Source organism: Brachyhypopomus gauderio, chromosome 18, assembly GCF_052324685.1.
Source record: "Brachyhypopomus gauderio isolate BG-103 chromosome 18, BGAUD_0.2, whole genome shotgun sequence".
In the NCBI taxonomy this organism is placed as follows: Eukaryota; Metazoa; Chordata; class Actinopteri; order Gymnotiformes; family Hypopomidae; genus Brachyhypopomus; species Brachyhypopomus gauderio.
In genome coordinates, this window is record NC_135228.1 from 14707959 (window position 1) to 14732127 (window position 24169).

The 24169-nt window shown below is 42.4% G+C and overlaps 3 protein-coding genes across 5 annotated transcripts; 2 read left to right on the forward strand and 1 right to left on the reverse strand.

Moving 5' to 3' along the window:
* Nucleotides 1-1373: 1373 nt before the first annotated feature.
* Nucleotides 1374-4234, forward strand: prdx5 (peroxiredoxin 5). 2 transcript variants are annotated; one of them, XM_076979499.1, is made up of 6 exons: nt 1374-1487; nt 2081-2215; nt 2425-2556; nt 3103-3225; nt 3319-3383; nt 3747-4234. In XM_076979499.1, the coding sequence occupies exons 1-6, from the start codon at nt 1476-1478 to the stop codon at nt 3853-3855; spliced, it is 576 nt and encodes a 191-aa protein (XP_076835614.1). In that variant the 5' UTR covers nt 1374-1475; the 3' UTR covers nt 3856-4234. The 2 variants fall into 2 exon arrangements, with proteins under 2 accessions (XP_076835614.1, XP_076835615.1); XM_076979500.1 differs by having other exon boundaries at nt 3103-3141; nt 3747-4166.
* Nucleotides 4235-4427: 193 nt separating this feature from the next.
* Nucleotides 4428-18185, reverse strand: nxf1b (nuclear RNA export factor 1b). Its single transcript, XM_076979498.1, has 21 exons — nt 17919-18185; nt 16770-16983; nt 16460-16613; nt 16231-16314; nt 15920-16024; nt 11828-11908; nt 11599-11668; nt 9739-9827; nt 9513-9620; nt 9305-9414; nt 6591-6627; nt 6357-6428; nt 6167-6222; nt 5965-6072; nt 5792-5850; nt 5451-5566; nt 5326-5368; nt 5138-5210; nt 4851-5033; nt 4679-4739; nt 4428-4571 (listed from the first exon to the last, which is right to left on the reverse strand). Exons 1-21 carry the CDS (start codon nt 17950-17952, stop codon nt 4533-4535), a joined length of 1896 nt encoding a protein of 631 aa, XP_076835613.1. The 5' UTR covers nt 17953-18185; the 3' UTR covers nt 4428-4532.
* Nucleotides 18186-20516: 2331 nt separating this feature from the next.
* plvapa (plasmalemma vesicle associated protein a) lies at nt 20517-23906 on the forward strand. Of its 2 annotated transcripts, none has more exons than XM_076979347.1 (5): nt 20517-20997; nt 21249-21309; nt 21457-22163; nt 22819-23098; nt 23197-23906. In XM_076979347.1, the coding sequence occupies exons 1-5, from the start codon at nt 20611-20613 to the stop codon at nt 23247-23249; spliced, it is 1488 nt and encodes a 495-aa protein (XP_076835462.1). In that variant the 5' UTR covers nt 20517-20610; the 3' UTR covers nt 23250-23906. The 2 variants fall into 2 exon arrangements, with proteins under 2 accessions (XP_076835462.1, XP_076835461.1); XM_076979346.1 differs by having other exon boundaries at nt 20518-20997; nt 21246-21309.
* Nucleotides 23907-24169: the final 263 nt, after the last annotated feature.

Sequence of the window (24169 nt, forward strand, 5' to 3'; positions counted from 1 at the left end):
GTTGTGATCTTGTTCGTCTTATATGTCAATTACATTGTATTACTATATTATATTACAACTAAAATGAATAACATGGTGCCAAAAGTTATATTTTTGACAATGTCACAAGGTGATCGAGAACGGAAAATGTAAAATTATTAACATGGATGAGAAACGTGAAGTTACACGTTTTCTTTTCATACACCAATTAACTAATAGCAGCTCTGGCGTAGCCCATTGTTATAGCCTATATTATAACGACGTTTACGTTTTTTACTGAAACGTTAGCACGTCTCTTCCTAGTTGTTGCGGTATGAGGCTCTGTGCTGGAGTATATGTCCGTGTATGAACAGCGCCCCCGTGTGAACCTACCGCAGCAGGACAACAGCACGTTGGAGCAGCAGAAACGTTTTTTCCACTAGCTCACGATTTTTTAAAAGATAAAGGTATATTGTTTCACGTGATCTTAAGATGGCAAACGTTTTTTTTACACTAGTAATTTAATTTAAAAGTTTTACATTCGTGGAACATGGGCCCATCAACTATGCCATCCTTCATCTAAATACACAGGCCTTTGAAGCAGTGGGCAGGCTATGGTAGCATTTAGACCTTTACAGCCAAATTGCTTCTTAACAAGTTTCAGCAGTGGATTTGTAGTAATGGTTTACCGAGTCCATAATTGACAATCTACCCTAAACATATCCTGCGATGAGAACGTCTCGGCGACTCTTCAATTATTGTTTACTGCGAAAATGGTTTTGTGTCAGTGCTCGGTTAAAGTCTAATCGGACGTTGTAGGGCGATGTAGGGCCAGAACGTTTAGCGCAACTCTAAAGATATATTTAGACGTAACGAGAAAAGAACTTCTTTTAAGTTGCATTAGACCAGATTAAACTGAGGTAACTTTAGGGAATTATTTATTATATCCAGTTTAATTCAACATGTAAATACTACAAGTCCTCTTGATTTTCCACCACATTTACACATACGTTTACTCCGTATAATACGAGAAGGAAATAAGTCTGACAGCGGGAAATAAAAAATGGCCAAAGTGCTCCAAGATCCCGGGAAAGAGGGAACGGAACCACATTTTTAACATTTGCAGGACAATGAGTCACCACTACAATTCAATGGATACAAAGACATATTAATTATTTCTACAAATCTGCAAAGAAAGCAAAATAAATGTTGGTTAATTTAAATTTAATGACGTTAATTTAGACCCAAGTGAAAACATCACAGCCCTTAGTTTAAGTACGCTATTAAAGTAAAACAAGATGAAACGTGCACCGAAGCTTGAGCGACATCCGAGTTTGCCGCACACTGTACAGCTTTCGCTAAGCAAAATTCAACCAATCAGGGTTTGAGATGCAGGTAAGTCCCGCCTCCCAGCATTTATGACCGTGCAGTCGGACTTATGAATCACTACACTGACGTCTGGTAGCAAGACCAGTGGAGTGAACTGGACACTGTAACTTACACACTACTCTCACATCATGCCAATCAAGGTGAGAAGACCGTTTGCAACCGCGGGAGGATTTGGATGAACTACTTGTGGTTATGCAATGCATATAATTTTTTTTGCTGTTTAGTTAACGGATGTAACGAGTTTCTAATTTTATATAGCTAAATTTGTAGTAGTTTATTAATTTGTGACCTGTGCTGTACAGGAAAATATATGAGATATGGGAAATACCACCAAACTAAAATGTCATTTTGTTTCTTTGTTTAGGCTAGATATTTTGAGCGTTTTGGTTCAGTCAACATCACTTTCTGTGTAGCAATCAACCGAAAGATAATGTGTCCCGGCTATTTTTATTAAGGATTTTTTTAATTTGACCTTAATGTTTAGGTCTAAAATAAAGCTTACCATAAATTCACTACAAATTCGTCAAGCTTGTAGTGTGATAGCATAATTACATATCATACAAATTAAGTAATAAGGACTCTGTCAACATCAACTGATGACGTAGCGACGCATCGCAGCAAAGGCTCTATCAGCTGTGACGCATGCGCAGTTCGTCCCGCATTTGACAACCCAAAGAAAAGCATCTTCTTTACGTCATTATTCCATTATCCACCCCCTTATCTCAATCCTAAGGTCGGAGAGAGTCTCCCTGCAGTGGAGGTCCAGGAGGAAGACCCAGGTCGCAAAGTTAACATGAATGAACTATTCCAGGGGGAAAAAGGCGTACTGTTTGCTGTGCCCGGAGCCTTTACTCCTGGATGTTCCCAGGTTCCTCACACATCCACATGACTCATCCTGTAGCTCTGCACACATAGTTTACTGCTGCTCTGCCCTTTGAGCTGGAACCCCCGCATTTAAATGCATTAAGAGCATTTTTAACGCTCACAGACTAGCAGAGCTAGACTATCCAAACACAGTTCTGAGCTTCTGTGATGTTTTGTGTGTTGAGCCTCCTGACCCTCTGCTCCCTGTGTCAGACTCACCTGCCAGGGATTGTGCAGAAGGTCGAGGAGCTGAGGGCGAAGGGTGTGCAGGAGGTGGCGTGTGTTTCAGTGAACGACGCGTTTGTCATGGCCGCGTGGGGCAGGGAACACGGCACGCGTGGAAAGGTGAGCCGTCCGGAGCCTGACAGGCATCGGGGAGACTCTGGGGCATTTCTTAGTTTGCTTCAGTAAAGTCAGGGCCAAATTGAGGGCTTGGGACCAGACATGACAATCTTCATGAAAGTTACGCTTATCAGATTAAAGCTCTTGATACGATCTAATGGTAAACAGATCAGATGCAGATATTAAACCATTTTTTTTATTTTAAAAACATTTTAAACACAGATGACATTGTATGGCTGAAATGTATTTGTGCTCTCCTGTAAATTTTTACAAAACAAAGTGTTACAATTATGATTACTGCCCCGTGTGATGCTCGGGGGTTCAGTCTTTTATAAATGTTTCACTGATGAAAATATAGGACCAGCTCTTTAAGAAACGCACATATGATACTTGACAGGTCTGCCAACTTGTTTGACTGGCTGCATCTAAAACTGGTTTTAGCAGTTATTTTCCCTGTAAATTCCCATCTTTCTTGAAAGTACATCCCACAGAGCACCTTTAATGTAGTACGTTCCGGTCTGTATTTGACAGTTCTCCATTTTGTCGTAGGTGCGGATGCTGGCGGATCCCACAGGAACCTTCACTGCAGTAAGACTTCACTGGCCTACCACTCTCATTACCATTATTCAGTTGACAGGTGGACGCGCGTGCTGTTGCAGACAAGAGGTCAAGGTGTTTGCAATGTCAGGTTCTCTTTCCTGGGACTTTGTTTTACATAGATCGATTTTGGAATAATGTGTAACTATCCTTCATTCTCCTTTTCAGGCAGTGGATCTTTTCCTGGATAATGATGAGCTCGTGCAGGTGCTTGGTAACAAAAGATCAAAGAGGTTAGTTATGTGTTGGTCCAAGTGCATACAAATGTTTTTTTTGCTTGAACCTCCAATGGATTTAACATGTCTGCATTTTAAACAATCATGAAGCTCTTGACAACTTTTTTGTCCTTTTGTATAAATGATATGATAAGTTTTAACTTCAACCTTTAAGGCCTCACTGGATATCGAGATCTTCTCGCAATGCTTGTAACAATTAAGTGCTTGATCCACAATTCCCCAATTACCTGGTCCATACTGTTAGGAGCTACAGCAAAAACACCACTAGCTAGTGCCATTCAAAGTCAGGTTAGCGTAGCTGTTGTCACCATGCAGTGGCACGACCCGAGACTCCAGAACTCCTGCTGTACTTGTGTGTAGATACGCCATGGTGGTGGAGGGCGGCGTGGTGAAGAAGCTAAACGTGGAGCCCGATGGCACTGGTCTGAGCTGCAGCTTGGCTTCCAACATCCTGTCCGACCTGCTCTAGATGGGACCAGCTTCTACAGAGTCATGCCCTCAAACTACTGCAACTCCTACAGATTGAGTCACGGATTAAGATTTCTAATTGTGAATAGGTGAAATCTCACCGCCTTAAGAAAACGGCACAGCAAGATTAGTGGCACTTCAGACAAAGACAAAGATTCAGAGATGGTAACATTATGGAAAAGGGCTTAATGGTTCACACTCAATGGGAACTCGAAACGCACAATGTGTGATGTGCTGCATTGAGTCCCACCACTGTTAACACTTACAGTGCCCAATGTCTGTTGTGCCTACAATAAAAAGGTCTTCAGAGTGTTTGCATTCCACTGAATATTACTTTCATCTCAGCCTAATTTCCACAAAATAAAGGTACTTTGACAGTTTTTTGTTTGCTGTTTGGGTTTTCAAGAAAACTTTTAATTAAAATAGCATTCACTAAGAGGCTGTACAGTAGAGGAATTAAATACGTATTCCTCTATGTGCTGTTTTAATTAAGTAGCTCCAGTCACATATGATATCATCATATCCAGAACATGATGTCAGTAAATGTTTAAGGGGGGAAAAAACAGCACAGAATAATTAAATTGATATTTTAATAATTACATCATCTATAAACACAAATGCATGACTGGAAGATCACTTTAGAACAAAAACAACATTTAAAAAAATAAAGAAAAAAAATCACTTTATGAAAGCGACTTCTGGTATTGTTCCTTGGACCTAAAAAAAATAATAAAAACACACAATGAATGGTCACATTTGAATGAATTGGTGACATTTATTCTCTTTGTCTGTATTGAGGCAACCTCACAAGAGTGCTTGAGTACCTTAAGGTCTGTGAAAATCTGAGCTGCTCTGTCAAAATCCCAGTCATTGTCTTGCAGGCACCTGCAATAAGAATGATTCCAGTGTTCATTTTGATTATTAACAGTTCAGTACCTTGGTCTTGAACCATGCTCAAACGCTCATAATTTCATACACAAGATGAGACAGACTTACTTCTGAGACCACTCCAGGTTCATGCCAGATTTCAGGGAGAAGGCGGAGAGCATTTCTTGTTGTGTGGCGGAGAGCGTGGGCACGGGACTGCTGGACGGGGTGGGGGCCGGGGCCACAAACGCCCGCCGAATCTCCTCCGTCGTGGCGTTACGGATGAACATCTCATCGTTCACAATGCAGAGCCTGAAGACACAGGATCAGGTGAGTGTCGATTGTAGTGCAAGGTTACACCGCGGTTTGGCTAAGTTCTTAATTATCACATGAAGGCACAATGGATGGTGTCTTACGATCCATTCCCAGCAGACACGGCGATGAAGACTCGAGAGAAAGCCCTGTAGGAGTCTCGGGATTTACCGTCCACTTGAGAAGAGACAGAAATAAACTTAGCAGCAACAACAGACAGCAGAAATGACTAATACAAACAGCCTATTTATATTCACCTCTAAAGCAATCATCATAAACATCTTAAACATACCTTCTTTGAACACTCCGCTTACAGTGAACGACAACAGCGTGTTCTGGCAGGGGGAAGAAAGGTCAGTCACGTCAAAGACGTCCAGGCAAACACAGAAAGCGGACTGTGCCGGGAAATGCACTCACAGTGTAGGTGTTGACGTCGACGTTAAACGAGGCGACGTCGTGCTGGGTCTTGGGAAGCTCGTTGAGGAACGCGACCACGTTCAAGCGCGTGTGCTTCAGCAAGCGGAACCGTGTTGCTGAAGGGGGCAGAACGACAAGATTAGGGCGGAACGGGTCCATTCACCACGGCGCCGGGTTTACTCCGGATACGGGCGAAGGTGCTCTCCTTCTTTCTTAGTTCAAGTGTGTGTGGGGGAAACACCACCAAGGCGTAAAGATTCGCTCTCAATTTCAAGCAAGCGAGGAACTAAAACGGCCGAGCTGGGCGCTTGGCCGCGTTCGAGGGCACCGCTGGCACTTACTGGAATCTCTCAGGCGCTTGATGTTACGATTGTCCTTCTGGTACTCTCCGAGACTGCATCTACGAGACAAGCAGGAGCACGACGCTTTAATGAACAATTAACAGTCACAGCGATGTACTGGAGAGCTCAGGTTACGGTCGACAGACACGTCGGGACGGGTGGATGTACTGTACTTGGAAGGATTCTGCATGGAGAAGGGGATGATGAGGGAGAACGTTGCTCCATCGTGGTAGGCGTTAAGAAGAGGCTGTCTGTCTGCAGAGTCGTATATGGTGTAATATCTGCGACGGGTGTAGGCAAAGGTACAGTCAGATTGAGTGAAACATAGGAGCATGAGACACAGACCAGTGCTGAAGGTTTGAGAAACAAACGTACTGTTGTAGGAAGCACAAGATGAGGGTCTTGAGTTCTTCTGAGCAGAAGTAACTAGCCTGGGTTAAAAATACACACATAAAAATAAGTTAGCTGCCATAGGAACCGTTGCCACCACCGACACAGGCAGGCATGAACAAAAGCCGCGTGCAAACGTCACCGAATAAAGCACACATTTTCGTGGAGTCATTACCTTGCATGGCGGGAGACCTGGAGGGGCAACCTCCAGATCAAAGCCAATGGGCGGAGGAAGATCATGTCCATCCTGCCAATGAAACGAGAGAGACTTAACGACTTTCTGTTCATCGCATAAAGACACGCGAGATGAACAAGGAAATGGTTCATGTTGGATTCCTATCCTATTGTACGATACTGATTGCAGGGGGGGAAGTGGGTTGGGACGGAGACAGTGATGTGTTGGGCCTACCAGTTTGAGCAGTCTGGGGAACCTCTCCCGTATGGCACTGTCCAACAATCACAAAGACAGAAGAAGACAAAAGAATAGGGCCGTTACTGCAGACCGTACGGCGCTGCTCCTTCCGCAAACACACAGCCCTACCGCCCGTTAGCACAGTCACCTTGACAGCAAGTGGGGCGACAACAATGCTGAGTACAACATTTAATCCGGGGGTTATTTAAATAAAAAATGAGATACTGAGATGCCAGGTGGTTTCTGGTAGCTATGTTCGATGCATGTTTACCACAGCCAAACTTAATCCCTGACTTTCTATTACGTCCTGAAATGCTACAAACATTGTATGACACAGCAAGGACATAAACCACACTTGGGTTCGATGACCCTTCTCACAGTGCTCGTCTACCCCCCAAACAGGAACATGGTACTTACCCCGCCACAATACTCACCACAGGCCCCACTACACGCCGAAACACAGACACACGCAGGCTCTGAGGAGTGGGAGTGAGGGGGGGGGGGGGGGTGTTTGGGGTAGTGCTGGTGACTGGGCATGAACACTCACACCAGCAGGACACAGTCAGTACGTTTGGGTGCATAGGGACCGAAGGCCCTTGGGGGCCTTAGCTAGTTCTGTCTGACATGCCATTACTTAACGACCATTTCAGGGTTGCGTAGTTTAGCAAGAATGAGTAACAACTGATGCTCTGAGCCGGTTTTGTGTCGGTTAAAGAACGCCTTAACGATATTTACATTTGAACCACATTTCATCTCTTACAAGGACTTCGTATAGGAGCAGTTTATTAACTGCTCGTATGTATTGTACACTCTAGCCATGTGTGTGAGATCACAGAGTTCAATATGCAAGACCCCGAGGAGGAAAATGCCAATAAGAAAAGGATGAAAAGAAATAAGCGCGCTTTAAAGAGCAGAAGAAAAAAAAATGCAACAAGTGATCAGTATAGCAAAAAAAAGCAGAGATTTAGAAAGGGGGAAGAATAACAACAATGAAGTTGAACTCTGAGCTTCTATACAGAAAACTGCTAATAAAAACACGCCATTTCAAAAGACAATGTCTCGAAACACATAACCTAGTACATTTGGACCCTACCGTTGCATTTAAAAAACAGCAGGGTTTTCTTTCAAGAAAAAAAGAATGAAGCTAAAGAGTTTTGACGAACCTAGTCAGCTAAATCTAATTTCATGCTAACCTACTTTAACTGAAGCTGGAGAACTTGACGTTCCCTGTGATGGTGAGGTGAGAACATGCCCACAAAGCTCAGTTACCAGTGTTCCTCCAAGATGGAGCATTTGATGTTTTTTTTTACCAATCACATGATTCCATACAGTGGACATGGAGATGTACTTTCCGTTTTACGCCCCAAAACCTGGAAGTGAGGCTTTTAGGGGTCACTGTGGTGTTGATCACTGCTTGGCTTGAGGGCTTCTCTTAAAAACCTGCTCCCTCTCCTCCTCCACCCAAGAGGTTCCTGCTTTGCCACGACGGGCTATTCACACCTTCCTCTTCTTCTTTCCTAGCGGCGTTCAGCGTGCGTTCTACGTTGCGTGCTGTGGCCAGTTTTGCGGCTGTGCCTGCCTTAGGTTGTCCCGGGTTTTGTGGTGGGATCTTACCCGTCTTTGGCTAACCAGCCTTCTTCACTGGCCAATCAGCAGCCTCCCAGACTTAAGGTAAACCCAATGAGGCGTGGAGGGGAACAAGCAGCAGCTTTATGGAGGGGTCGAGAGTACAAGCGCACTTCACAGCGCATAATCTCCTGAGAAACGGCTTTCCTTCACTTCTAGAATCGGCCCAGGCCCGAAGCCCTCAGGGTTAAAGGCATCGGGCATTCTGAGTGGTCAAGTGCACACTGGCTCTCCATCTCAGATAAGCTCAGAGCATAGATACATATGGTGTGGCCCAAACGAAGGGCTTCAAGTGAACTAACTGTTTTCTCTAGGAATACAACTGCAGTATTTGCAGTAAGCTGTAAAGAGAGCAACAGAGTCAACAGCACTGCTGAACAGAGGTAGGTGTGGAAAGAGTGATAGCATAAAGCAGGAAAGATGGAGGGATTGTGATCCTTCCCGATATCACCAGGACCCACGACCCTTGTTTGTATAAATATACAAAAAACAAAAAACCCAACACCTCACGTTCATAGTACTATAGTAATTTTAAATATCAGGCAGAGTGCCAGTGTACATTTGCTATTAAATAAGTACATAAAATAGTTTGATTTATCAGTTATCAAAGGGCCTTGTATTCACATGGTTTTATGGTCTTACAAAGAAACTGGTCAACAACCTCACAGGTCTTCTGCATGTCCTGTATCACGTGGGTCTGTTTGACAAAGATGCTGCAAAAGTGATTATCCTTACACATCTTAGCAAGATCAGAGATGGTAACAGGTTACAGGCCAGCTCTGCCTTACTGTGCAATTTACAGAGGATTAAATCCTACATTATGCTCTGTGATACAGTAGCACTTCTGATCTGGAGCCATGGTAGAGCAGGACATTACCTCTACTTTTCTCATTTCCTACACACTGCTCCTGTGTAACGCTCCAATTGGCTCTGGCTCTGCCAGACAGGACTCATCTGCCTTCTGGGGCAAGGTGTACGAAGTGTGCTCTCTCTCTCTTTCTCTCTCCCTCACACACACACACACGCACGCACGCACACTGTGTCTCCTCCATGACTTTGGATCAAAGGATGACGTAAAGACTGACCTAATGTAGTCTGCCTGATCCTTAAAATGGTCGCACAGGGGGTTCCTCTCCAACGATAGTTCCACCAACTTCAGGCCCTTCAGCTTGTCCAACTCTCTCTCTGTCTTTAACTGCACAGGACGAGAAGGAACACCACAAACTGACAGAGGTGCCTTAAACGGGGACAACAGGACACTATGTTAAAGACGCGTGACCGATGCCAGCACACCTCATTGTGCGAGAGGTTCAGAATCTTCAGGTTGGGGACTTTGTTGACAATGTCAGCCAGGTCGTCGAGCTTGTATAACCTGTTGTTGCTCAGGTTTAAACAAACCAGCTGGGAAAAGGGAGAAAACGGTTCAACAGAGGAGCGGAGATGAAGACAAAGCTTTGCGAGTCTGGACATGCAACAACCTGGAAGAACTAAACTAAACAAAGTTTACACATGTTAGTACCTCAGGGATGTTTTCTTCAATTATCTTGATGACAGCTTGCATTGAGTTTTTCCTGTTCAGTGTTACCTCAATATTCTGAGGCACCAGATCTAATAATAGGCGACAGAAAAAAAAAGAGGTTGTAACCTTAGCACAATGTCACACGGCTCTTGTGTTCAGATGTTGTGCACAATTAAAGTACTAATCATAACTTTCCAAAGACAACACACAAATACTCGCTAACTAAAGTACTTATTACTAATTCAACTCAGTCCATAGGAGTTGCTACTCAGGTTAATGGACAGAGGTTTGCTAAGAAGGCGCCACCATGGAGCATGAAGACAAGTTAATCATATCACAGCTTTACTGTATTGGATGGGAAATGTACTACAACAACAGGCTACATACTGTTATCAAGTGGAGCTGTAAACTGTTACAAGAAAATGCAGTCTGTCAGCTGGGGGACATGTGCATGAAAGAAGTCAAGAGGCTTTAGTCATTCCAGCAATATACAAGTACACAGTGAAACAAAGTCAAAGTGGTTACAAGTCTCTGAACTGTAGCAGGTTTTGGCATGGGCAGACAGGAGCACTGGTCTTGTCAATTCATGTGGAAGTATTTGAGCAACAGATAAATTGGGCCGGGTTGCAGGCAACAATAAATAGCACAGTGTATGTCTTCTTGTGTGCCCCAAGTGCACTTAGGTAGTAAGAAAAGCTTATGAAGATTATTTAGATTGCTGGACTTGCTGATTGAGATTGTGGACTGAGCTCCAAAAGTACTCTCAGACACTCATTGAGGTTTTGTTATCAACCGCCGCAATCAAATCTCAAACTTCATGTCGTCATCTGTGGCACAACTCAGTTCTCACAGACACAATTCCAAATATCTCATAAATGACCCCACCATCCAAATGTCACAGCCCAAATTGAGACTAGGCAAAGTTTCAATCTTCTATTGTCCAATTTTGGTGAGCCTGTGTGAATTGTAGCCTCAGTTTCCTGTTCTTAGCTGACAGGAGTGGCACCCTGTATGGTCTTCTGCTGCTGTAGCGCTTCCGCCTCAAGGTTCGAAGTGTTGTGCGTTCAGAGATGCTCTTCTGCATGCCTCAATTGTAATGACTGTTTATTTGAGTTACTGTTGCCATTCTATCAGCTAAAGTCAGTCTGGTCATTCTCCTCTGACCTCTGGTATCAACAAGGCATTTGCGCCCACAGAACTGCTGCTCACTGGATATTTTCTCTTTTTCTGACCATTCTCCATAAACCCTAGAGATGGTTGTGTGTGAAAATCCCAGTAGATCTGCAGTTTCTGAAATACTCAGACCAGCCCGTCTGGCACCAACAGCCATGCCACATTCAAGGTCACTGAAGTCACCTTTCTTCCTCATTCTGATGTTTGGTTTGAACAGCAGCAGATTGCCTTGGCCATGTCTATATGCCTAAATGCATCGAGTTGCTGCCATGTGATTGGCTGATTCGACATTTGTGTTAATTGTGAAAATGGTAGTCAGTGTCTCAAGGAAAACATGTTCAAAAGAATTGAGTTTAACCTAATTTTATCATACACAAAGAAAATGATAGCATAGCATTTGGTGTCTCAGAAAATGCGCTCACGAGAGATGACAGCATCTCAGCAAAAATGTGGCCGGACACAAGATGGCAGACAGTAGAAGTACATCTTACTGTATGTACTTTATAGTACAGTACTGAATATTTATTTAGCTGTACAATTTTAAAATTATAGCATAATGTTTTTAATGAAGTGTTCTGGGGACGTATTTAGGGTTTAACATATGAAGACAGTTGTCCATACAAAATTCAAGCATTCAGGGTATTACTGTATATGACAATTCATGTAAGTACATTTTAAGAGACCTACCTGGGTCAACTCTTATGTTGTTCAAATCAAGGGCCTGTTGTGAGCCATCAAAACGTTTGGACATGCATTGCTGTTAAAAGAAAACGAAAAGTCTTTTTTTCATGACATCATCCAGTAGAAAGCCAATGATTTGCAAGAAATCCTACGTCTTCTATGAACAAAAATGATGTTACAATGGGAGCGTTATCCAGCTGCAACGACTACGTTAACCCCTTCGAGGTTTACTCACCTTCAGGTGCTCAAGGTCCTCTGGCTTCAAGTCCTGGTGAACTAAGCTGGGTGGTGGACAGGAATTCATCAACACCGCTACCTGTTAATAAGAGTTCAACAACAGAAAAGTTTTAATAAAACAATTATTTGCTTGCCTACACTAAATATATCACTCTACATCACAGCATCTTCCAGCACATAGGTCTTATACAACAGCTTATAATGAAGACACCGTATTCTCCACTGCTAAAATGCCCCATTTCTATGGAAACCTTGTATACCCAATTACTAAATATACACTATATTGCCAAAAGTATTCGCTCACCAATCCTAATAATTGGAATCAGGTGTTCCAATCACTTCCATGGCCACAGGCATATAAAATTAAGCACCTAGACATGCAGGCTGTTTCTACAAACATTTGTGAAAGAACGGTTCGCTCTCAAGAGCTCAGAGAATTCCAGCGTGGAATTATGATATGATGCCACCTGTACTACAAATCCAGTCATTAAATTTCCTCGCTCCTAAATATTCCATAGTCAACTGTCAGCTGTATTACAAGAAAATGGAAATGTTTGGGAATGGGAGCAACTCGTAAACTGATGGATACGCATAGTGCGAAGAGGTCGCCAAGTTTCTCCAGAGTGAATCACTACAGACATCCAAACTTCATGTGGCCTTTAGATTAGCTCAAGAACAGTGCACAGAGATCTTTATGGAATGGGTTTCCATGGTCGAGCAGCTGCATCTAAGCCATACATCACCAAGTGTAATCCAAAGCATCGGATGCAGTGGTGTAAAGCACGCTGCCACTGGACACCAGAATGGTCAAAAATCCCCATAAACACACTCCTAAACCTTGTGGACAGCCTTCCCAGAAGAGTTGAAGCTGATCTAGCTGCAAAGGTTGAACCAACGTAATATTGGGAATGTGATGTCACTTAAGCTCATATGTCAAAGTCAATGAAAGTGAACAAACACTTTTGGCAAAATAGTGTATATATGCATATGCAAATACTTCCACGCGAGTAACTGCAGTAAATACTGTAATATAGAGAAACAGGACGCTTTAGACAGGGGCCTTTAATCAGCTACGCAAGCAAATTGCCTGTTCCTCCTCCTAGAAACCTAGAAGTACTTGCACACCTAATGAAGGTGCCCGAAATGAACCATTTCTCTAGAAATAAAATGTATAATGGGGGAGGATTAGAGATCAACAGAGAAACTATCCAAGATCCATAAGTACGCCAAGGAAGATGAGTAAATACTTCAGACAGCAGAGACCCAAGGAGGATGGGAATGAGGAAGAAGAGGTGCAGTCATAGGATAAACCCCCGTACGGTCTGTAGCACTGGCTAACACAGGAAGTGGCCAATATGGACAAGTCATACCAATAGGTGGAAAAAGCTGGATTGAAAGACAATGGCATTAATCACAGTTAGCACAGGAACAAGCTCTGGACACAAGATCACGAGGCTGGGATCTACCAGGCAGGTCTCCAGATGCAGGATGTGCAAAGATGCACATGAGACAATCCAGCACATGACAGCAGGATGCAAGATGCTAACAGGCAGAGCACACGTGGAACACCATAAACATGTGGCTTGCACAATATAAAGAAACCTCTGTGCAAAATATAAATTGGAAGTTCTGAGGTTAGACACACCCGAACTGGACATAGTAATGATAAATGACAGATAAATGAAGCAATCCCAAATGATAGCAACATCAGGAACAATGAGCATAGGGGTGGGCGATATGGGAAAAAAATAGTATCACGATTTTTTTCATAAAATCACGATTTCGATTTTTTATCACGATCTTCCATCCAAAAAAAAAAACAAAAAAAAAATTGGGGCTACAAAGCTTTCTTTTTAAGCAGATTTAAATGAATGATATTGCAATTTTCCATGTGCAAACATTGTAAACAAAAAATGTAAAAAACACACGTGACACTGTGTCACGTAGGGCTACGCCCCCCTCTCCTAGCTGTCACTCCGGTTTCACTGTACCTCGTGTCTGTTGTTCCCTGCTCCTTGAGCCCGCCTTGTTGTGTGTTTCTATGGTTTCCCCACGTCTGCCACGCCCATGTCGTTATTGTCTTAATCTGTTTCCATAGTTGCCAGGTTTGCGGTTTCACGCCAAATTGGGCTTGTTTGAAAATCCAGCCGCGGGTAAAAATTCTGGGGTCGCGGGGTGCGGTTCTTTGGGCTACTTTTGAGTTGGGCCACCACAGGGGTTACAAGTCAACACAAAGAATCGATTGCGATATAATACTTAATTTGTCTCCATTTTAAACACTCGCCACCTCCCATCCCCCCGTCAACGACTTTGGGCTTTGGGCTAGTTTAGGCTGCTGAAGGGTGGGTTTTACACTGACTTTTGCGGGATATTTTTGTAGGACCTGGCAACCCTGCCTGTTTCTAGTCTAGTTCAATGTATTTATAGTCCCCGTGTCTCCCATGTCGGTATCGGTTATTTTGTGCTACTTAGCCTACCTGTTTATTCTCTTGCCTCGTTCGTGCTCTAGTGTATTTAACTGTTTCTGTTTCGTCTTCGTCGTAAGTGCCGTTCAGCCTAGTTTTGTTTCCCCTGCCTTGTTTTGTTCTTTGTGCCACCATGCCTGTTTATATTTCATGTTCGGACTGCCTACCTGTTATGACCCCTGCCCGGTATTACGACTCTGTCCATTCATTAAATCTCGCTCTCCTCAGCGTTTGTGTCTGCCTCCCTGCTCTGCGTCACGCAGTTCCTTACACTGTTAAAGCGCACTATTGCACTAAATATTTCCCAGCACTTTAAACTTAAAGTAAAATATTTATACATATAGTCGAAATGATTCGATATAATTCGCTTTTTATTCACATTATTTAATGGTTGTTTATTTTCAAAACGCCCAATCTTAACGTCGTCACGTTCTCTCATGTTTCGTCCTGGAATTACAAGAGGCTCGTATGTTAACGTAAAGAGAACTGTTCAGTCAGACAGCTATTTGTTGTGAAACGAAGTAGTTACAATTTCAACCATTTTCAAGTACTTTAGCCTAAATTCCAGCACTTTTCAAACCTGAAACACAAAGCAACTTTAAACTTCATCAAGTAAATGTTCCTTCCCCTGTTTTGAGGGATGTTTCTTTATACTACCACATATTGTTCACGCGAGGTGTGGCGGAGTCGCGCGCTATGGTCACTTGTGAGGCGGCTGCCGGCATTGTTTCACTTTCGGCATATTACTTGGGATGTCTATGTCTCAAGTGATTGAATAAATTTGTTGTACTGGCATCGGACGTTTTCACGTGTTCTTTGCACACTTTACATATCGCTGTAGTTTGGTCTTGGTCAGTGGAAGAAAATCCGAATCAATTTCAGATTACAGAGGTGGATTTCCTCTTCTTTACCAGCTCCTCGGTTTGGCTTTCAGCCGTCGTTGTCCACGCAGTTTTTAGTTTTTACAAACACAACATGGAGGCGTGGAAGACGCGCAGTTCGCTGTGATTGGTCCGTCCTACGCCCTACGTCTGACGCATCGGTGGGAACTAGCATAAAAAAGTCATTGCGCTGATTGGCAAAGGCGATCTATACGATTTCTCTAATTTGGTAGATCGCCTGCGATTCTCCACTCGTTATCGCCATTCACGATTTTATATCGTCATATCGTGCACCCCTAAATGAGCATAAACATTTCAAACATACAAAGGGCTGAAAAAGATGTAGAAGGTGAAGGCAACAGTAACAGATCCCATAGTAACTAGACCTCTAGGGGCAGTGACTCCCAAACTGTGAGAATGGCACCAGCATATGCCAAGAACAACAGTCCAGTCCAATAGTTCGGTCCTGGGAACAGCTAAGCTACTACGCAGGGTTTTCAATCTCCTGTTATGTATGAAAGATAAAGAGACCCCACCTAGAACAGGAAGGGCAAGTGTGGAATTTATATACACACTAGAGAGAAAGAGAGAGAGAGAGAGAGAGAGAGAGAGAGAGAGAGAAAGAGAGAGGACTCATCTATTGTTATCCACACAGCAAGTCCAAATAAATCAAGATTCTGATACAGCCCTTTTTCCCCATTCCATGGTTAAGGCCAGTAATGAATAGACTACATGCTGCTGTACCTTGTATCCATCTTTGTCTGTGATTCTTCTTGAAACTTTGACCAAAGCATTTGCTGTGGTAGAGTCATCAATGTAGAAATGTGCTCTGTTGCCATCTGTATGATACTATAATGGCAGGAAAAGGTTAAATGTATAGCTACTGACTCAAAAATGTTACACTAAATAAAACACCATTAACATGCAAACAGATAGCCAAAGTTTATGTAAAAAAATTGATCCTTTGTTATTCATCAAGTCATAAACTAATTTCACAGTTTTAAGGAAAACTTTAACAAAAGGAGAGGAAGCTAAAACCATATATTGGAACTTACATGCACAGCGTGGAATGGTATGGAACAAATATTTTGAAGTGCAGAGAGAAGCCACTGTTTCTCATGTTTTTTCCCATAGGGAATCTAAAAAGGGGAAAACATTTCAGATGAATAAATGTTCTGCTCTCAGCCGACCCACTGCAAACAAGGTACGAGCCGATCGCAACGCAGCCTGTCAGTTAGCAGACAGAGGAGGATATGCAACACCAGCAGGTCAGAATGCACTCACAGTCATTTTGAACCAGTTCTTGCGGCCTCCGCCTCCCCCTCCTTCACTACCGCCTCCTCTGCCTCCTCGAGCCCGGTGGGATCCAGCGTCTCCTCCAGGTTCCCTTCCTCCCCTACGGCCGTCGCGACGATTCTGGGGCCGCCCGTAAGGATTACTGCCCAGGAATAAGCAACAGTGTGACCACCGCGCACCTCTTTGTCAAATCAGTGAGGTGCTCACACACAGCCACGATCCACAGAGGAAAACAACAGCATTATAAACGTTTAGGACAAAGAACAGACAGCATATTCAATAGCAAACACATTCTCACAATCTTCGTTGCAATCCACCATCATGGGAGTCATCTGCCATGGCTACATCTCCATCGTCATCCTCAAATCTCGATCTGGGACCAGGCCCTCCGCCTCCTACGTGCCCTCCCCGATGCCGCTGCTTCGAGATCTGGTCACTATACATAGGGGCCCTGAACGGTCCCCTGCCTTTCTTGTGCCGATGCCTGGGTCCGCCAACCCGATCATCATGTTCTGAAACACAACAAACAGCACATGAAGTTCACCTTTAACATTTACCTTTTCCTACAAAAACTGTGCACTCAGATTTCTCCTATTGTCGATTCTATGCATTTACATGGCATACTGTGAACAGTCCATTTATTTAATTATAGCATGCTTACTGCCCCATGTCTGACGCACTATGCTGCACTGCGCACTACCATGTTGTTACTACACGCTAAGCCAGCAGCACATTTGAATATAACGGTTACTGTAAAAGCAGTGCGGCATTTCAGACGTTTTCAGACGCCGCACCACCCCATTATCAGACTTAGACGTAACGTTTTAACGCAGAATATTCAGAAACTACGTTCAATTTATCGAGTTCTGAGGGAAAAGACCCGTGGTTTTGTGGCACACAACACGTGCTTATGGCAAATGAGGTCCCAGTATTGGTACTGGTATCATTGAGTTACCGAGTTCACACTTCACATACAACTAGTCAGACAACAGGACCACACCGAGTTAGACACGGCATAGCTAGCGTTATCTTAACTGGCTAGCCCACACCTGTTCAGCGTCATGTAACCAGTATTTTGTGTCATATTAGCCAGTAGATGATAGTTCAGTTTATTATTCTTCGTTAGGTTGCTACATAGAGAGTTAATTAGCTTTAATTCCAGCCAGTTATTGTATTATTTATCTAGCAGCGGGAAACGGTGTGTTAACATTGACAGTGAATCCCCTTAACTGAGCTACAGCTCCATGACTACAGGTCGTGGACAACTAAAACATGGAGCAAACCAACACGGCACCAAAGTTGTCCCTAGCTAATTACGTGAATAGATAGCCCATTAAATGTACGTAAAATTCATTTACACACGGGTAAAGTAGTTTGTTAGCGAGCTGAGCAGTAAGCGGCCCGTGGTGCGGAGACGGCGGCTAGCTGGCGTTAGCTATTTACTCACCGCTGTAGTATCGCGATTCATCTGCTGTCGCCATCTTAGGACACTACACTGCTAAAGTAATTTATCGCACAGATCAATCTGATGATCCGATTGTGCTTTTTTTAGTATACGAAAGCGATTAAACGAAATCGATGGAGACAGTAACACAAAAGTAAAATGTTTTAGGAAGGCTTTGCTAAAGCAAAACAAGATGTCGCTTTGTTTTCTACTAGGGCTTTTTTCCCAAAACGCAGCCGTGCGGTGCGCATGTGCAAACGTCTGTTCTTGCAAGGGTATCGACGTTTTCTCTCAATACCGCCACCTACTGGTCGAAGCGGTCACCCTATGAATAGGCGAACACAGGAAAGCGGAGAGTACAGCTAGCGGGAGTTGGTGTGTTAGTGCCACTAAATACAATTTATCACAGAGAAAAATTAATTCTCAAGACCTTAAGATAACTTTTAAAATGTGTTAAAATAGTTTAAAAACTGTGATATGTAATTATCATACATGGTCATATGATCTAATTTCAGCCAGGGTTTCAAGTAAAGCCTAATCCTGTTAAATTGCTGACTCTGAAAACATTCTTCACTAACACAGCAGATTTAGAGCATGTTTGTCATCCTTTATGTGTGAGACTGGAATGAGATCTCTAAATCCCCATATAAATCACTGAGCTGGGGTGAGTGGACAAATCGAAAGTTTACACACTCTTTCCGAGGTTATTTCCGTGCTAGACTGAGTTATGGAATTAAGGATCATGAGATCAAAAGGGTAAAAAAAAACTCAATCCGTATTTAAGTAGAGGAACAATATCATAGTTTTACCTAAGGTTTGCTTTAGAAATTCAGAAATTATATATTAATATGCTATATTTAATCCTTTATAGTGATACCCTCATTATGAATCAATAAAATGGCATAATATTTGTATAACAATAATAATAATAGTAATAGTAAGATCTAACAGTAAAATGTAGTATCAGAGCTTGGCTTAATTCTATCACACTATACTGTGTAGAGCCAACTGAAGACAGCAAGTCATACACAATTTTGAAAAAAGTTAAATATAAAAGACAGTTGCATAATAGGTGATAAACAAATAATGAGTTGGATGTTAGCAGTTAGCAGGCAGAGAATATGTCGACATATGTCCAAGTTGCTGTTTGCTGTATGCTGTGATGTTTTTTACTACAGTGCTCCTGAGGTAACCTATGCAGCAAGGTACTAATATACAACAAAGCAAAGAGAGATATCAGCACGCTAGGTGATGGGTCAAATTTCTACAGGGCTTAGAGGTGTGTTCATAACTAGGGTCATCAGATAATAACATGAGGATAAAAAACAGGTTTGGCTGTCTCAGGTAATACTGAATGTACTTTGCAGCCTTCTCATATCTTGTTCTTCTGCTTTGCAAAAATAACTGTTTACGTCAGCCTTCACTGTTTCACTGTACCATTTCTACATGCTGACCTTGAGTCTGCCTGGCATGAAACAACCCAGCAGGTCAAGGTTCTGTTCAGTAAATACGCACTTCTCTGCTTCTATGTTATCCACGGGCCCCCACTGAACATAAATTTCATTTTTTCCCCATCTGCTTCTACAGTATAAGGTGTCCAGTCGCTCCTGCACGTCTGCTGCACAGCTGTGAAGTGGTTTAGATTGTAGGAAACGAGAGTCACACAGCTAGACTGGAATCTGTGAGTGTGAGATAAGCATTGTAACAGCATTGTGCTGAGATCTTCAACATTTGCATCCAGTCTTCTTGGGTATTTATCTGCAAATATTTAGTGACTTGACTGAGGCACTCTTACCAGCCTTTAAAACAACATAGTAAAATCTTTCATTTGTACCATTTATTCCAATATGTCCTCCTGAAAAGCAAGAATGACAAATTATCTGTCATCTGAACTAGTCTCAAGGTTGCCACATCCCATCGTTTTAACAATAAGTCAGATTATGACATCTGTACATCTCGTCAATGTTCCTGGCAGAAGCAAATTATCATCATCGCCATGGAAAGATAAACAGTTTAGTAACCTCTGAGAAAAGGCGGTGGTTTAATATAAAACCTGAAATCACAGAATGTGAAACTTCAGTTGTTAGTGTGGATGTATCACTACTGGCTGTGAGTCCTGATCTGCAGACTGGGACTGATAGCTGGGTTGGTGCATTGTGCATATCAGTTTGAGAAGATCACATGCAAATCAAATAAAAAAAACCCCCATAGAACCAATGTTGATAATTCACCATTAGATCTACTGTATTACACCAAAAGGTCTGCTCTAGGCATTATATACACAAATTTCAGGCCTAATAAATACCAATAAATGCACAAAGAGAAAACCCTTTTTACAAATTATGTAAACTTATTTCTTGCAGTGTGTGTTCAGTAGAAATAATGGCCATAATAAGGAGATAATGTAAACAGGAGAGTATTTCAGCAGACCAGTGTGGGTCATATTAGTCCTCTTTGCTGATATAGTTTCAGAGACACCACAGACCCCCCCCCCCCCCCCCCCACTATGCCTTTGTCATGCATAAATCAAAATGGCAGAGGGGTAGAAAGGTAGAGGGTGGGTTGGGATGTTTAACAAAAGGAAGAGGAGGAGGAGATGCCGCATGTTAAAAGAGACACACAGCACTGAACAGAGCGGGAGCACACAACAGAAGACAAACATTTCTCGGTCTGACTGATCTACTCTTAGGAATCCATGTATAAAAGTAACTACTCACAAGTCCACATGGGACTCGCAGCCATGAAGAATCATAGGTCAAAGGAGAAGAGCTGTGGTTACTACATGAAAATATTTTTTTTCTTTTCCTCACTAATCCAGTCACTCATCATTGCCAGTCTGGTGCTATTTCTCGTTTATGGACAGCCACAGCAGACAGTGGAGGAGAGAAAAGTTCATGAGTTGGAGCAAAGTTACAGCAAACTCTCCCTGGAGAACATCGCTCTTCGAGCAAAAGAGAAGAACCTCACTCAGAAATTAAATGTCACCCTCACTACAAAGATAATCGATGACACACACCTGTTTAGACTGCGCGGACTAGCAAATACTTCAGCCCTCAACATAGATAACTTGCTAAACAAATGGGTAAGAACTATTTTTGCTAGTCATTAGTTCATCTTTGTATTCATTGTGTAGATTTTGGTTTTATTGTGCCCTCTGTCCAAAATAAAGAGTAAAGGGACAAACAACACATTCGTGCCCTGCGATAGGAACCATCAATTAGTAATTCATTGTAATTAGTTACAATTAAGAAATGCACATTTTCTGTGTTTTGGCCTTCATGAATAATGTCTGAGTGATATTGGTGTTTGCATATATTTGACATTGTGCAGAAGCAATGTGAGGACAGCCGAGCTCCTGTTTCACATTCTCTATGTCCTCCTTCCAACCCAGGAGGTGAGACACGTACTTATCTGGCATGCTAACATGTAGTTAAGACATAAATTGCAATGCAGTTACAAAGTAACCATTACAAAAATTAATGGTTGATTCCATTTAAGAAAAGGTATAGCCTGTGCTTGTTTTGTAATTTGTCTAATACAGGATTTTATTTGGACCATCAACTTAAAGAAACTCAGGAACTGTTGAAACTAGTGCGGGCAAACTTCTCTGAGAAAATGCAGATCATGTCACTAGAGCTCGAGAATGCTCACAAAGCAAGAAACAACTACCTCCTGGATGCCATTGAGCTGCGGCGAGACAAAAGCTATCTTCAGGAACGAATCGACACATATGAGACAAAGTGTAAGGAAGAGTTTGTTCAGTCTTTACAAGGAATCCCTAATGTCACCAGGGAATTTCTCAAAAGAGTTGACGATTTGTTCTCGAAGCATGCTTCTTTCCAGCTCACATGTGAAAAGCAAAGTACCCAGCTCGAAGATATTCGTACAAATTGTAGCAGTCTCTCAACAGACGTGGAGAACAAACTTCAACAATATCTGAACAAGGTTGGGGATCAGGTCACCACTATTCTGGGTGAAAATGCCAAATACAAGGTTGAGAACAAACGTTTAAAAGAGGACATTACTTGGTGTACCCGTAACCGCAGTGCTTTAATTGAAGTGAACAGAAAAGACCTCAAGTTGGTCCAGCAAAAGTTTGATGAAACAACAGAGAAACTCCTGTTGGATCTCAGGAGAATAACTGGAGAGAAGAACCTGAAGGACCAGCTACTGAATTTGAAGGAAGATGAAATTAAGAGGCTTGATACTAAACTCAGGGATCTTAATGCTTCTTTGACCTCTTGTAAGGTAGGAGATAATGTTATTTATTGATTTCTTTACATCATAAATACATATAAATGCTGCACGCTATCACACATTTGTCTGAAGAGGATTCCAGGTGAGCAACTGCAGTGTATTGCAGTAAGAAATGTAGAGATATTCACAAAATTAGCACACAAGGTATCCGGAGAAAGCTCATATTTTGGCTAATATTCAGCTGTGCAAGCAAAGTGCTTCTGAATTTGAAGGAGTTAACTTCCAGTGACATATGTATTTGCATTACTAGTTGTTGCTATGGTAGCGATGAAATATGGAAATTGAGGTAAACTCTTGGAACAATAGAATCCCATAAAATGATCATCATCATCTTCTTCATCTTCTTCTTCTTTCGGATATTCCCGTTTAGGGGTCGCTACAGCGGATCAAATTCCTCCATCTGGCCCTGTCCTGAGTGTCCTCCACTGACATAAAATGATAAAATGATCATAAAATGATCATCTATTTGTCAAATATAAACTGGTTCATTCTCCTACAAATTCATAAGTAGCTTGCTTGCACAGGTGATGAAGGCCCTCTGTTCGACACGTCCACTTTCTAAACCTTGACTATTTACTTCACTACAGTTCTGACCAACTGATAAAGAAACATGACAATGTTCTTTTTACGTTGTTGCTCTTTTTAGGCATTTCCAAAAAGCCAATTTCCTGGATCCACTTCTTTGTTGTTCGGATCAGGCCCGGGTTCCTCAGGGCTGGGCACTAGCAGAATAGCAGGAGGTTCAGTCGGGTCGAGTGGAATAGGACTGGGTGGTGGGATAGGCCTGCAGAAACCTGACTTGGGCAGATCAGCGGTATCAGCTTATGGAAGTGTAGGAGGGGCAGGTGTTGGTTCCACTGGTTCTGGTGCATCAACCATGTTTGGAGGAGGAAAGGTGACCAGTGGAAGTGACCCTCTGCTGGCAGGTAAGTCAAATTTGATATGATCTTATAGTAGATGGCAACGCACATCTGATAAGATTTCACCAATGTCTTTTTTATTTGTTTGTTTATTTGTCTCTCAGCACAAATGAATCAGCTCGTGAAAGAGCTTCTTCGGTATGCTCAAACAAAATGAAGGTCTCACCAGACTCCAGACCAAACTGCAGGTTTCACCAGACACCAGACATAAGACCAAACCGTAGGTCTCACTTTAAGTTAACATAAACTTGGATATACAATCTTTCATAATTACACTATTATGTAACATAACAAGTTAGACGTGTTAGTTAGACCATATGAAATATGGAACATATGTAACTTTTTAATAATCTTGCATATGCTGTAGGTAAAGTTTGTTTATTTCCCCATTCTTGAAATTGTGTAATTATTGTACTCCTACCATCAACAATAATAAAACAGCTTGTAGAATATAATTTGTACTGTAGAATATACTTAACAAATAGCATTATGGTCTGCTGCTGTGATAAACACAGATGGAACCATATGTATAGTGAGAGATGTGGAAAGAACTCCAAAGTCTTACATGTCAACGGAACATTGCAGTAAACAGTGTTTAGTTCTTGACGCACAGGACCAGTCTTTCCTGAACCAAACTGACGGCCCATTCCAGCATCTCTACAAGATGTCTCTGTATGACCGCCATGTCTCAAAAGGGGAAGGATGGGTGATATAAGTGTGTTTACTCGAGACAACAATGACTCCAACATGCTGTGAATGTCAGGTGCACACTACCAGTTTAATTAAATAAACAGGGTGGTGGTGGCTGCATCAATCAGAAAGTCGACCTCTCTTTCAAGACCTAAAATAACTCTGGCCAGTCAAGAGCTATTGTTATTGGTTTGCGTCAGTGGGAAGTACCACAAAACCCTCTCCAACCAAAGCAAAACTGCGCCGAGTTGAAACTAAGCTATCACTCAGCTATGTTGCCAGGAAACAAAGAAAAAAAACAACACTAAAGATGTTAACATGGATACAGTCCTTCCCATAAATTAACTCCACAAACAATAAAACAGTCAAGCGATGGGAAAAAAAGAG